Genomic DNA, 16,159 nt, shown 5'->3' with positions numbered 1-16,159 from the left:
AATTTATAGCACGACAGTGAAAACGATATCAATGAGAATTTGTTACGCATTGCAGTTGAATGTTGAATTAAAAATACTAACACGTATTGATGACAATAATATAATTATAGAGATAATAATATTGATAGTGTTTAATAATAATTGATAGTGGTTAATAACAATATAATGATGCTTATGATCCTGCTGCTGCTGATGATAATAATGTGATAACAACAACAACAACAATGATAATGATAATAACAATAAGGATGATGATGATACTTATGATAATAATAATAATAATAATAATAATAATAATAATAATAATATAATAATAATAATAATAATAATAATAATAATAATAATAATAATAATAATAATAATAATAACCCCTCGTTGCCAGAAGTCTGTCCATTGGAGAAAAAAGTAATACTAAGTTGGCCCATCCACTCATACCTATCAGTTGGAGTGCTAAGTGCCGTAAATTGAGTGACTTTTTTAAAATTAAAAATTAATCTATTGACCTATAGGACCCAACTTTACCTGATCACCATATTGCAGGTAAAACAAAGATTACAAATACCCAAATTTGAAGAAAGTAACGTTGAAAACAGGTATGCTTTTGGTTTTACTATCATGTAGAAGAAGGATTACAATTGTTAACAATTTACAAAGCTTTTATTCCACTTTTTTTTGGCAGGAAGTTGAGATAAAAGTCAGCAAACCTCCAAAAACCACAAGAGCAGGGAAACATGAAAGCTAAATAGTTATTCTATTTTATTTAGATTAATTTTAAGCGCTTTTCTTTTTAAAAAACAATTTATATGTTCTTCTTAAAAGTTTCTACGTTGAGCACCATTAAGTACCAGAACTAGAGAGGAATGCAACCCCCAAGAAGAAGCACTACAGGAGATACTAGTGATGTTAAGCATTCATGCTTGAAACAATCAGTATATTAAACTAGCTCGTCTATAGTAAAACTGGTGTACTCAGATGACATATTCCATATTATTATCAAGTGTCAACGGTGGACTATTAAAAATATGAAGCTCGGCGCATAGTTGAGTCCTTGGAAAAGGTTCTTTACTCACATTCTCTCACTGTACTCAGGTGTAGAATGAGTACCTAGCCGTTAACAGCGTCCTAAAAATTGTAATATCGCCTAACAGGCATCATGTTACGTCCTACATGTTAAATGTTGCTGTTGACCAGGGACCCCTTGTAAAGCGCTTTGAGCACATTTAGTGGATATTGCTCTATATAAAGCTCATTAAAAAAAAATAATTATATTTTGATTATGGTTATATGTTTCCCATCTTGCTCTTCATACCGAGGAGGAGGGGTGTGTGTGGAGGCTATAGATGACGTTGAGGATGAACCACGGGTTGGGGTTAGTTCCAAACCGCCATTGCTGGTGTGGGCGTGTCCGTTCTGTTGAGCAGGTTTAACCAAGGGAGGCAACCCTGACAGACTGGTCATCGTTGTCATTTTGTTTTCTTTTTCCTGAAACAATTCAAGAGATTAATGCAGTTAAAAACACATTTCCGATCATTTAAAATTGGTCGCTGCTTAGAAGGAAGAGGAAGCCCCCCCCCCCCCCCCCACCACCACCACCACACTAATTCAACTCTTCGATTTACCTTCTGTAAAATGCACGTTTAAATCCAAAAGATACAAAAACGTCCTTCAAATATCGATCGATTAAAATGACTCTCGGTTATTGTTATCAATCGATATTTGAAGGACGAGTTTTCTGGCAAAAATTTTTAAAATCCGTTTTTTAGAGTATAAGGCAGTAAATCAAACAAAGAAGAATTGCTGGACTTCCGAGTGATTGTTTTTTTTTTTGTTTTTAAGGGTTTTGCGGCGCTTGCAACACATTTAGGTTATATCAGCGCCAGTAAAAAGGAAGAAAATGAGATAGTAAAAAGTTCTAGAATTACAATTAAAACACCCAAGAGAAAGTAAGACAAAGGGGAACTGGGAAAAACTAGAGATCAGGTGTAGATTCCAAGAGCATACCACCAATGTACTTAGTTTGAGATCACCTATAAGTCTCATCAAGACACAAGCACAATATCCAACGAATACACTTAGATGCTTACATTATACATTAAAAATAAATATAATAATACATAACAGAGAGATGATTTACAAGGAAAAAAATATAATCTCTCAAAACAATAACTATGCATTTGGCTGTTTCCCTCCCAGCCAGGACACCAGCCAGGACACCAGCCAGGGCCGGAACAAAACCAAGTAATCTCATTTCAAGACAAAGACAGAAAGGATGTCGGAAAACAGACATAAGGGGATAGAAGACATAGTATGGACCCCCCCTGCCCGCTATGGGAGGTCAGGATCCCCACCCAGACTTCCGAGTGAATGAGGCAACGTACTGTTATGAGTAGCCCAGAGTACGAGTTCCATATTATGAAGATTGTGTTAAGGTCAAGATCACCAATTCCAAACTTGCTAAAAAAAGGGTGATTCCTGTTGACATCGCTTGTTTTGGAGTATTATCTAATATATATATATATATATATATATATATATATATATATATATATATATATATATATATTATATATATATATATATATGTATGTATATATATATTTATATAAAGTATGACTCCCCAAACAACGGATTAAGTATTGACAACAGTGTTAGTTTAAATATTTATTGCATAATATAAGTGCATAAGTAGTATTTCTGGTTGCACCCAACAAAGTGAGTGCATTTAGTAACAGTAGAAGTATAGTAGTTGGGGTAGTTTTAGTAATAGTAGTGGTAGCAGCAGCATAAGTAGTAGTAGTAGTAGTAGTAGTAGTAGTAGTAGTAGTAGTAGTAGTAGTCGTAGTAGTAGTAGTAGTGGTAGTAGTAGTATAATTAGTGGTAGTTGTAGCAGCAGCAGTTGTAGTAGTAGTAGTAGTTGTAGTAGTAGTAGTAGTAGTAGTAGTAGTAGTAGTAGTAGTAGTAGTAGTAGTGGTAGTAGTAGTAGTAGTTGTTGTAATCTTAGTAGTAATAGAAGAAGTAGAAGTACTATTGGTAGTATTAGCAGTAAAACTAGTAGTAGTATTGGTAGTAGTAGTAGTAGTAGAAGTAGTAGTAGTAGTAGTAGTAGTAGTAGTAGTAGTAGTAGTAGTAGAGTAGTAGTAGTAGTAGTAGTAAGTAGTAGTAGTAGTAGTAGTAGTAGTAGTAGTAGTAGTAGTAGTAGTTAGTAGTAGTAGTAGTAGTAGTAGTAGTAGTAGTAGTAGTAGTAGTAGTAGTAGTAGTAGTAGTAGTAGGTGGTAGTAGTAGTAGTGGTAGTATAGTAGTGTATAATAGTAGTTGTAGTAGTAGTAGTAGTAGTAGTAGTAGTAGTAGTAGTAGTAGTAGTAGTAGTAGTATTAGTAGTAGTAGTAGTAGTAGTGGTAGTAGTAGTAGTGGTAGTAGTAGTAGTGGTAGTAATAGTAGTTGTAGTAGTAGTAGTAGTAGTAGTAGTAGTAGTAGTAGTAGTAGTAGTAGTAGTAGTAGTAGTAGTAGTAGTAGTAGTAGTAGAATTGCATTTACATCGTGCACATGCTAGACGGAGTTTTACCATGTTAGTACGAGTATATCATTCTACAATTACATATCCTACATTCTCATAGTACACAAACATTGATTATTGTAAATGAATCACAAACACAATAAATTTTTTTTTAAAAAATAAGAGAGAGAGAGAGAGAGAGAGAGAGAGAGAGAGAGAGAGAGAGAGAGAGAGAGAGAGAGAGAGAGAGAGAGAGACTTACAATTACACCCACAGAATGAAATTACGACATAACCACTAAAAAATATAAAGTTGAAGCTCTCCGATGGATCATACGACCTTGTCGCGGTCGGAGGGCTTGCGTGTCTCGATGATCGTAAGTGAGAGGCCAGACCAAGAATGATCTACAACGGTCAGCATCGTCAACAAGGAAGGAAGAAGGGAGGAAATCAACCGTCGAGTTCAGCTTTCCCTAGTCCACACCCTTGGGTGTGGGTGTTGTCCACGACGTGGGGGAGGGGTGAAAAGGGACTGACTCTCTACAGGACATCCTCCCGGATTCCCAACTTAGACCACCTGACCACGGGTAGATGGAGCTCGTCATCGGGGGACCGAAATCCATCTAAGAGAAGGACACTCTGAGCAAAAACCTGGACAGATGGAGTTCGTAAACGGGGGACCGCAATCCATCTAAGAGAAGGACACTCCGAACAAAAACCCGGACAGATCGAGTTCGTTAACAGGGGACCGCAATCGATCTAGGAGAAGGACACTCTGAAGCAAAACCGCCACTGCCTTGTGGACAGACCTTGGATGGTCAAAGGCTAAGGAAGCAAATCCTGAAAAACAGCACGCCGAAGACAGAGCAGCGGGGCCGGAAGGCGCAAATATCTCAGGAAACTGGAAACTGCCACTGCATGCTTAAATCCCAATATGACACGTCACAATAATCAAATCCGATGTGGTGCGAAGCCCGTGGAATCCCGCCGGACGGGCCTAGTGCCGGGCCTCAATGGCCCACCCAAGCGATCTGGTGGTACCTTGACTTCATCTTGCGGAACCAGGGGAGGAGGATCAAGGTTACATGCGACTGGAACACCAAACACAATTAAAATCCTCCAATGGAATGCTGAGGGCGTTGCAAAGAAGAAAATAGCCCTTGAAAAGAGACTCAAAGAGCAGGACATCAAAATTGCCTGCATTCAAGAAACTCACCTCACGGACAACATGAGATTTGCCATCAGAGGGTACCAGGTAATAAGGCATGATAGAAAGGATCACAAAGGAGGCGTGATGACATTAGTAAAAAACGACTACCCCACCGCAGGCATAAAAATTGATACACAAGAGCAATCAGAAATACAGCAAATTAAAGTATGTATCGGAAAGAAAGAACTCCTGATTTTTTAACTGCTATTGCCCACCAAACAAAGAGCTTCATTTAGACAAGATAAAAATCCAGGAAGAAAGATGTCTGGTACTAGGGGACTTTAACAGTCACTCTCAAAGCTGGGGATATGGAGATATGGACAAACGTGGTGAAACAGTAGAAAACTGGCAAATTGAAACAAAACTTCAACTATTGTATGATGATGAAGATGAGGACACATATTTCTCAAGAGCGTGGAAAACCACATCTACCCCAGATCTTACATTTGCCACAGATGATATAGCAAAGACGATAAATAGAACAGTACAGCCCCAACTGGGTGGTAGCGACCATAGGCCAATCATCACAAACCTCTATCATCAAAATGAAAACAAAACACAAACTATCCCAAGATGGAACTACAAAAGAGCAAAATGGGAAAGCTTTGAACAACTTACAGACAGCCACTGCAAAAACATAAACTGTAAAACCAAGAATGTCAACAAAAGTGCAAAAGAACTGACAAAGGCCATCCTAAAAGCAGCAAAAGAAAGTATCCCAAGGGGAGCAAGAAAAAATTATATACCACTCTGGACAGACGATCTTAATCAGTTAAGTAATGAAGTATCGGAAACAAGAGAAAAGGCTGAAGCAGACCCCTGTGATGACAATATTGCAGCATATAAAGAGGCAGAAGCTACCTTTAAAAAAGAAATGGCAACGACATCCAAAATGGCATGGAAAGAAAAAACGCATAGCCTTAACTTCGAAAAAGATGGAAATAAACTTTGGAAACTTACAAAAGCCCTAAATAGAGAACCGAATCACTACGCCCCTCCCGCTTTGGAAAAAGAAGGAGAACTTGTCAGTCCACAACAAGCTGCAGACCTATTCATGGAGCAGTTCAAAAAAATTAGTGACAACACAATAGAAAAAGAACTGAAGGAAAGGGTTAGAAAAGAATGCAGAAAACAAAAAAAGGAACTCAAGGAAGCCATAGATGAAGTAATGACAAAGAAGCTAACTATGGAAGAACTAGAAAGCTCTCTCAAAGTGTTAAAAACAAAGAAATCGCCAGGCCCAGACGAAGTAACAAATGAGATGCTTATCCATCTTGGAAAGACAGCGAAAAAGAAGCTATTACAACTCTACAACAGCACTTGGAAAACTGGTAAAATACCAGATATATGGAAAAAGGCTTTTATTGTCCCAATTAAGAAAGAAGGAAAACAAGCAAATGAAGCCGCAAATTACCGACCTATAAGTCTTACAAGCTGCATGTGCAAGCTGATAGAAAGAATTATCAACTCCAGACTGATGTGGTATCTTGAAAACTATAATGTGCTTATAAATGAACAAGCTGGTTTCAGAAGACACAGGAGTACTGAAAATCAAGTAACCTACATATCCCAAGAAATAGAAGACTCGTTTCAGGATGGAAAGAAACAAATTGTGGTATGGGTGGACTTTGAAAAAGCATTCGACAAAGTGTGGAAAAAAGGTCTGGTATATAAACTACAAAAATCAAAAGTATCCCATAACATGCTCAACTGGATACAAAACTACCTAAAAACAAGAAAGGCAAGAGTAACAACACAAGGTCACAAAAGTAGAGAAGCAAAACTAAAACATGGAGTCCCACAAGGTGGAGTACTATCACCTACACTATTTCTTCTCTATGTAAATGATATAAGAGAAACACTATGTCGAGGAGTGAAAATGTCGATGTACGCAGATGACCTAGCTCTGATTAGCTCTGACCAAAATTTAATCAAGGCACAACACAGAATGCAAATCACACTGGATAATATCAAAGAATGGACTGACAACTGGGCGATGAAAATAAATGCAGTGAAGACAAAGTTCACAATATTTAGCCTCTCCCCAAAAGACGAAAAAGCAAAGCTACGTATTGAAGACCATGAATTAGAAAAAGACGACGCACCAAAATACCTAGGAGTCCATTTTGACCCAAGACTAACATGGAAAAATCAAATCAGCAACAGAAAGTTGGGGTAAAGCGAACACAACTCTTGAAAAAACTAGCTGGAACAACTTGGGGAGCTAGCTCCGATATACTGAAACAAACTTACACAGGATATGTGAGACCAGCGCTAGAATACGGGATATCTGCATGGGGAAACTGCTCCAAAACTCAAATGGAAAAACTGGACAAAGTGCAAAACAGCAACATGAGGATAATAAGTGGAGGAATGAAATCGACACCGATTCATGCAATGGAAACCATAACAGGACTTACATCTCTATCAGAAAGAAGGGAATCAAAAATTTTGAAACAATACACAGACGTGAAAACAATGACAGATCAGCCTCTTCACGCTAGAGCGCAACAAAAGAAAACTAGGCGGCTGAAAAGATCCCACTTTATTGAAAGAGCCCAGCAAATTGAAAAAGATCACGAACTTGACGGAATAATGACCCAAAAATGCAAAGCAAATATCAGAGTACCAATTTGGAAAAGGCAAAATCACTTGAAAATCAAGACTTCCGTTGGTGACATTTCAACAAAACAAAAACACGGCGAAGAAATCAAGAAGTCTGTACAGAAGTGCATAGATCAAAACTACCCTGAAAAAAAAATGGACAAGAATCTATACAGATGGTTCATGCAATAAAGAACACACATGCGGGGGCCTGGGAGTGCACATCGAGTACACAAATGGTCAACAAAAGGAGATCAGCAAACCGACTGGTACTCGCACTTCAATCTACAAGTCAGAGGCAGATGCAATCCATGAAGCTGTTAAGCAAATCCTCTCAGAAAATGAAAAACCAAGACACATAGTGATTTTAACAGATGCTAAGAAAATTCTGGAGGATATAATGATGTCCTTTGCGGATGATATAGACGCCTTGGTGGAAGACCTCATGAAGCTAAGCAAGTTTACCAACATGGTACTGCAGTGGATTCCAGGACACTGTGGGATACTTGGAAATCAGATCGCTGACCAACTGGCAAAGGCAGGCAGTCGCATGCAGCAACCCTCCCCAATGTACTCAACAGGAGAAATTAACAAAATGGCCAAATTTATCCAGTCTCAGAGATGGAGAGAGAAGCACCCAGAATACAACATGAATGACCCAATCAAGGTGCTCGACAGAAAGGAACAGGTCATCATCTTCAGACTGAGAACTGGACACAACCAGTTAAAGGAACATATGTGGAGGATGTCCAGAGCAGGTGCCTCTGGACAATGTGACTGCGGACTTGAAAATGAAAATGGACATCATGTCCTAATGGAATGTCCAAAGTACAACAAGTTGAGAAGGAACTTCTGGCCTGACCCAACCCCATACTCAAAGAAGCTGTACGGAAGTGAGGACGACCTCAGGACTACTGTGGGCTTCATTCACCAGACCGGACTGACCATGTGACGTGACGGGAACGAAGAAGAAGAAGAAGATAAAGTTGAAGGGACAAGGCACAGACTCTTTTAGAAAAAAAAGTAAACATTAAATTTTCTGGGAATCGTGTAATCTAAGTGGTATCAAAATAGTTCTGTCTGGAAATAAAATGTCTGATATTCAAAACTTGCCTGAAGGAATGTATCTCATTACTACTTTTACTGTCCATTCTCTCAATTTTCCTGTTTTTACTTTAATAAATAAACATATACTCTTAGATTCACAACATAAGCTCTAACAGCATTTCAACATTTTCTTAGGAATAATTTTAGATTATATACAAAACATTAATTTGTATTGAAATTTATGGGTTATCCCGTCTTTATCTGCTTTGATAGGGTGAAATTTGTCTTGATATTAGGTGCAGAAATATAGAAAGATCATTTACCATTATTAAAGGACTTTTAACACGTCCCTAGCAAGCTTGGTATTCCTGGATTTGACATAACAATATCACACTTTAAACTTCTTCTTCTTCTAGGTTCCATGCCTGGTCCAGGCTTCGGATACTGCATGAATTATCTCTCTCCATTCCTCCCTGTCTCTTGCTTTTTCAAACAGCTCTTGGATTGTTAGGTTGGTGAAGCCCTTCAGTTGGTCTATGAGTGTTTTTCTTTGTCTCCCCCGGGCGCGTTTACCAGGTATTTTTCCACAACTTGCCAGGTATTCATTCTTATCTTTCCTTACTATGTGTCCGAAAAAGGATTTAACTAATTCATCAATCTGTCATTCCCATTTATTGCGTCTGAAGTGTTAACGAAAATATTTTTCCTCATCTTTCCATGTCGAATGACAATATATATATTTTTTCATTTATACATATTCCACCCAAAATATTTCTATTATGAAATGAGGACATATGCTTATTGCATGAAACCACCACCAATTATGGGTTCTAATATATATTAGCCGTGAAGAATAAAAAATAATCGAAAATCTGATCTCCACAATATTTGTAATCAGTCTAGTAGGAAAAAAAATAGATTCATGTTTCACTTGTAGAATCTCTTCCTGTAAAAGTGACGTCTGCTTGGTAAACCCATACATAGTGCCCGTCAGTTTGCTGAATGTCGTACCATGTACGACTCTTTAACTTTGGTCTCTCAAATATAATTCTACCCGACTACGACTTTTAGGTATGAGTCAAATAGAAAATTATGAATATAAAAAAGAAGATAAATTGATACATTTCCAAACTCACTCAATTTTACGACAATCAGCACACTTTCTGATCGGTACGACTGTGTGGGCTAATCAAATATGGAGGGGTGGCTTCCGAAAAGGAAGAAAAAAAAAGAGGAGGAGGAGAGGGGGGGGGGGGGGGGGGGGGGGGGGAGGAGGGGGGAGGAGGGGGGAGGAGGATGAGAAGGATGAGGAGGAGGATGAGGAAGAGCAGGAGTAGCAGAAAGGGGAGGACGAGGAGGAGGAGAAGAAGAAAAAGAGGAAGAAAAAGAATGAAATAGGAAGATTTTGTGTCGTGGGAGGGAAGAAAAAAAAAGGGTGGGGGAAGGGGGATAACCAAAGGGAATTAAATCTATAAATATATAATTACCTTTTCAAAACCCTGGTTATCGACTCCTTCGCCGTCCTCCATCGGTTTCTTGTTCTGGCGGGAGCGATTCTTGTAGACCAGACTAGCATTGGGATAAGGACTGGGTCCGAACAGACTCAACATGACAGGGAGGAATATCAGACCGTGGAACAGACCGTAAAGTACCGTGAGGAAATTGAGCTGTGATAAAAAGGCATTATCATATATACTTCTTGTAGAAGTTGATCATAATTATACCTGAAATCTTTTATCAATAGCTCCAATTATTAAAAACTTGAGCACTATTATTTTATGTTTTTTGTTTGTTTATTTTAAAAAGTAATTTATATATATATATATATATATATATATATATATATATATATATAATATATATATATATATATACACACGGATAGATAGATGTAATGTAATGAAATGTAATAATTTTAATCTTATTGCGCATCCCCCCTCCATGTCTGAATGGACCAACAACTACATCAGAATAGGCTTAAAAGATGTTTTTTCTAGCTTTCCCAACCTAACATACCTTGAAAAATGTTTTGAAGATGTAACTGTTACTATTTGCCAGGAAAAGGAAGGCGAGGAAAGTACTGAATCCTCCATAGAAAACTGCAGGTCCCATTTCTCCAATGGTTTCTTTTACTCGCTCTGGAGAAAAAGAATAGATATATGGTAAGAGCACGGCAACTCACCAAAACAACAAGACTTATTCATGTTATTTGTAATTATTGTCTGCAATTTCAAATTGTTCCATGTATTGGACAATCAGAATAGAGAAGAAAAGTGTGACGTAAGAAAAACTGGTTCCTATCCCAAATTGGAAGCGCAAAAGCACTTTTCCGGGGGACTGAATATATACTTTGTGTAAATGATCGACTGGTTTCAAAGTGATAGGTTCTTATTTGTATAGTCTACATATGCTGGTCGTCATTTAGAATCATCCATCTTTGCTCTTTTACGTCCTGTAATCCTTAGAATCTGCCTATACGCCCTGCTACTACAATAGTTATGCCACCTAAAGATTCGATATATAACCAATTCATTAGAAATCATCCGAAAGACAGGTTACATAATACTTTCAAGGATTTTGGAACCAGAAAAGTAGACGGTGTGACGTCACGACATTACTTCCCTATTGAACATAAGATAAAACCGGTTTTGAGAACTGACTTGAGAAAGACGTAGGGATGAAATCAATTGTCTGACTATTGGAAAAGAGTGAGAATTATATAGAGTACCTTTATAATATAGGGTAATAATGAAAAATAAGAATTACTTTACTTGGAAGTAATGTATTATGAACTCAATTTTATTTAACCAGTTAACTGCCGTACTTTGGAAAGTCGTGTAAATCAAAATTTTTCAGTAAACCAGCCCTTAAAATTTCGATCGATTTAAATGGGCTCTTCTTGGCAAAAGATCTCCAACCTGGGACTTCGCGAGAGTTTTGATTAATTGAGGAGAGTAATTATAATTTCGTGACATAAAATAAAACTTCATATTTCGGGTAATTTTAATTTTAGAATCCATTTTTGACACCATCTGATTCACATCAAAATTAAACACATTTTAGGCCACATACGCTGCTTACCGTGTTTTGTTCCTTTTACGGACATGAACATGTGACCGATGTGAGCTGAGTAATCTACGGACAAGCCGACAGATAGAATAAGGATAATGCTGGTCACAGTGTCAATGGTCAGATCCCAGAAGTACATGGTCCCTGCAACGTTAATCTGTTGACATTGTTACATTGTGTAATAAAAATAATAATGATGATAATAATGATAATAGTAATATTAATAATAATAATGATCAATAATAATAATAATAATAACAATAATAATAATAATAATAATAATAATAATAATAATAATAATAATAATAATAATAATAATAATAATAATAATAATAAACTGATAATAATAATGATGATGATAATAAAAAATAATAATGTCTATGATGATAACAATGATACTACTACTACTAATGATAATGATACTACTACTACTTCCACTACTTCTACTTCCACAACAACTACTACTACTACTACTACTACTACTACTACTACTACTACTACTACTACTACTACTACTACTACCAATATGACTACTACTATAAAGCAGTTAACCTCAACTGGCCTCACATATGTTGTTAGCGGGGAGGGTTAATGGCCCATCGGGAGTTCCATATGAACTAGTGCGTACTCCACGCAGTGATGATATATATATATATATATATATATATATATATATAATATATATATATATATATATATATATATATATATATATATTTAATGAGCCATCGGGGCTCACTAAATTTAAATCTGAAAAATATGTCAGATCTCTTTGAGCGTTTTGGTAAATGATATCTGGGAAAACAGATATTTGTCTGAACTTCAGCCTTTAGTATGAAGTGCGTTGTATTTACCAATGTTGCAATGACTCCGACGAAGACAATGAAGGTAGTGATGAAATTTGCGATGAGGATGATGCTGACGATGAACACACAGATCATGGCAAGGCCGATGTTACGGAACAGTTCTTCTTTGATGATCTGTGTGAGGAAGGGTGTGAAAATACATTCAAAATGTCACTAAAGTAATGATTACTTGTTATAATATAGTTATAATAATTGAGTACTTGCGATGCTATTATTTCTGTTTTTGGTGGTGGTGGTAATAATGGTGATAGTGGTGAAAGTGGTGGTGGTGATGATGATGATGATGATGATGATGATGATGATGATGATGATGATGATGATATGATATTGGAAATGATCGATGACAGTGCTGATAAGAACGATGATGACAAAGATAAGAATGATAGTAGCAATGGATAGAAATGATGATAAAACCATTCCGATTCAATCAACCGTGGCGTACAGACTGGATATTTTCATACCTTGTTCGTCTCCCAAGTAAGGTAAGCGAAAGCATAAGGAAAGCACTCTGTTGATGAAAACCCAGCATCTTTCACGATGTCATAGGCCGCATCCATCGCAGCAATCTCTTCTTTGGAGCTACTTGTTAGAACATGGACCATTGGAAAACGACTTGCCTGTCAAAGAATAAGACAAACTGAATAAAAGGAAAAATGGGGATCCTATTCAAAACAAACGCATTTTAAAAATTAATCATTTAATCCTTTATCATTCTTTTTCTTCTTCTTCTTCTTCGTCGTCTTCTTCTTCTTCTTCTTATCATCATTACTATCAGTATTATTATCATCGTTATTACTACTATTTTAATTACTTCCCCCCCCCTATTACAAGAACTGTAACCTAACAATAATTGCCTATTTGGACAATAAACATTATTATTATTATTATTATTATTATTATTATTATTATTATTATTATTATTATTATTATTATTATTATTATTATCATATATTCATATATCATCATCATATCATCATCATTCATCTTATCATTATCATCATTTATTACATTATCATTATCATTATCATTATCATTATATTATCATTATTATTATCATTATTATTATCATTATATTATATTATATTATATTATTATTATTATTATTATTATTATTATTATTTATATATTATTATAATTATATTATTATTATTATATATTATTATTATTATTATTATTATTATTATTATATATTTTAATTATATTACATTCCTTGTGGAACATAGGGCTTCAACCGTACATCTCCACCGTATTCTGCTTTTTGTCTTCTTCTTCACATCTTCCCTGCCCAGGTCATTCCAGACAACTTCACCTCTTTCTCACTAGCCCTTCATGTTATCTTTGGCCTCCCAACCTTCATTTTTCCCTGAGGATTCCAGACCACATCAGCTTGTCTGGTAATGTCTGTTGATGGTTTTCTGAAGGTGTAACCAATCCATCTCCATTTTTTTTGTTGAGATTTGGAAAAGCAAACACACACAAACACGCGCGCACGCACACACACACACACACACACACACACCCCCCCCCCCCACACACACACACACTCAAAAACAAACATTGAACTACTTAAACACGGTAGAGAGATGTTTTACAAAGGAAAAAGAACTAAGCTGTTTTCTCAAGGAAAAGGCCAAAATAGACCAAACAGGTTTTTTCCTGAACAAGAACACAAAGCCAAAACTGCCTTATTCTACCAAACTTTCGTATAATCAAATAATCTCTCTATTAATTATGAACATACTCACTACTCTCACATTAAACAAATACAATTTAAAAAAATAGAATAAAAAAAAGAGTGGACGAAAATCAAACAAAACTTGCGAAAATCAAAACACAAATTTAAATAATTAAAAAATGAGCTTTTATATAGAGCAACATCCACTAAACGTGTTCAAAGCCCTTTAAAAAGGGTCCCTGGCCAATGGAAACAAGTAACTTTTAGGACAAGACATGACGCCTGTTAGGTGATATTATAATTTCTTGTCAACATAGACAATGCAGTTAACGGCCAGGTATCTACTCATTATACGCTTGAGCACGGTGAAAGAATGCGAGTAACGAGCCTTTCCCAAAGAATCAACTATGCGCCGCTAAAATCGGGACTCGAACCCAGGACCTCCCGATCCGAAGGCACTGTTCATAACAAAAGACCACAAAGCCTTACCAAAAAAAAAGCCAACACAGACCCAGAACATAACAAACATCGACTTACGCTGATGTTCTGATCCTCTTCTGATACAAATCGTAAGAAGTTACTCGTTCTCGGCGCCTCCTCAGTCGCCAACTGGTACGTCAGGTTGTAAAAGTTGTCTGCTGTAGTGGGATATCGGGCTGTTTGAATGAAATCAAGGATGAACGTTCTTAAGTAAAAAAAAAAAAGATAAATATTGAAAATAACATTAAAATAGAATACTATTTTCAGTATTTCAAAATAACAGATGCTACTGTCAATGCTGTATTTACTGGTCGTATCTCTTACAGATACTAAATATACAGTACAAGTCACCAATTTTCCGCCTTCTTTATAAATGACACCTCAATAAGTGGCGCGATATATGTAGAAGGAATGACATTTACGTCACTCAGCTCTTTGTCCTTGTTTTTAGACAGCCATTTTAATGATTAGTTCTCACTAGAGTATATCATTCTTTTTATAGATATAACGAAATTGACGTCAGCACCTCTTTGTTAATGTTTTTAGCCAGCCATTTTTATTAGTTCTTACTAAATTGTAATTGTATTAATCAGACTACAACCGTTTCCGGTTACAGTTGGCCACCAGCTTATATTTAGACTAGAAAAAAGATACTATCACTCTGACACCAGAAGATTATTTACACAAGGTTTTGTATCCAGTCTTCCATAATAGTAGTCTTACACTTCCAATGATATAGGAACCGGATTTTTGATATCACACTTTTATTCCCTATTGCCATTTGTTGTAAAATAAAGATTATCATTATTATCGATATCAATCAACGGCTGACTAATAATCCCCTCATATTGGAAAGGCATTCTCACTGTGGCTGCTTACAATTTTTCATGAATTTTTTAAATTTGTAACTTATATTTCCTTCTAGAGTCCTTTGAAATAACATATTCAAGTAAGTTATCCTCGTTATAGTGTTCACTAAGTTTGACATTATTAAGGCACACAATTTCATGTTTCTAACAAACATACATCATTAAGGAACACAATCAGTGACAATCTCATTCTCCATTTAAACATCCACTACTAAGTGACACAATATGTGACAATAGCATTCTCCGAATAAACATACACTATTAAAAGGCACACAATTGATAACACTCGCATTCTCCAAAGAAACATCCACTACTAAGGAACGAAATGGCGACAACGCATTCTCCTAATAAACATCCACTACTAATAAACGCAATCGGTGAAAGTCGCATTCTCCTAATAAACATCCACTACTAATAAACGCAATCGGTGAAAGTCGCATTCTCCTAATAAACATCCACTACTAAGGAACGAAATGGCGACAACGCATTCTCCTAATAAACATCCACTACTAATAAACGCAATCGGTGAAAGTCGCATTCTCCTAATAAACATCCACTACTAATAAACGCAATCGGTGAAAGTCGCATTCTCCTAATAAACATCCACTACTAATAAACGCAATCGGTGAAAGTCGCATTCTCCTAATAAACATCCACTACTAATAAACGCAATCGGTGAAAGTCGCATTCTCCTAATAAACATCCACTACTAATAAACGCAATCGGTGAAAGTCGCATTCTCCTAATAAACATCCACTACTAATAAACGCAATCGGTGAAAGTCGCATTCTCCTAATAAACATCCACTACTAATAAACGCAATCGTGAAAGTCGCATTCTCCTAATA

The 16,159-nt window shown here is 36.3% G+C and overlaps 1 protein-coding gene across 2 annotated transcripts in view; it reads right to left on the bottom strand.

Annotated features, from left to right (window-relative positions):
- Positions 1-393: 393 nt before the first annotated feature.
- LOC144967522 (NPC intracellular cholesterol transporter 1-like) overlaps positions 394-16,159 on the bottom strand; it is a 77,584-nt gene continuing 61,818 nt past the window's right edge. Inside the window, exons 16-22 of one of the 2 annotated variants that reach the window (XM_078904901.1) lie at positions 14,501-14,619; positions 12,750-12,905; positions 12,277-12,402; positions 11,435-11,579; positions 10,370-10,491; positions 9,841-10,020; positions 394-1,482 (exon numbers count right to left, since the gene is read on the bottom strand). In XM_078904901.1, the coding sequence (XP_078761027.1) occupies positions 1,264-1,482; positions 9,841-10,020; positions 10,370-10,491; positions 11,435-11,579; positions 12,277-12,402; positions 12,750-12,905; positions 14,501-14,619 (1,067 nt within the window). In that variant the 3' untranslated portion in view covers positions 394-1,263. The remainder of the gene's footprint in view (positions 1,483-9,840; positions 10,021-10,369; positions 10,492-11,434; positions 11,580-12,276; positions 12,403-12,749; positions 12,906-14,500; positions 14,620-16,159) is intronic. The other variant, XM_078904910.1, reaches the window with a different exon arrangement.

Source organism: Berghia stephanieae, chromosome 1, assembly GCF_034508935.2.
Source record: "Berghia stephanieae isolate SIO BIC M18660-M18661 chromosome 1, UCSD_Bste_1.3, whole genome shotgun sequence".
NCBI lineage: Eukaryota > Metazoa > Mollusca > Gastropoda > Nudibranchia > Aeolidiidae > Berghia > Berghia stephanieae.
The sequence above is the reverse complement of the archived record's forward strand: the minus strand, read 5'-3'. Positions and strand labels throughout refer to the sequence as shown.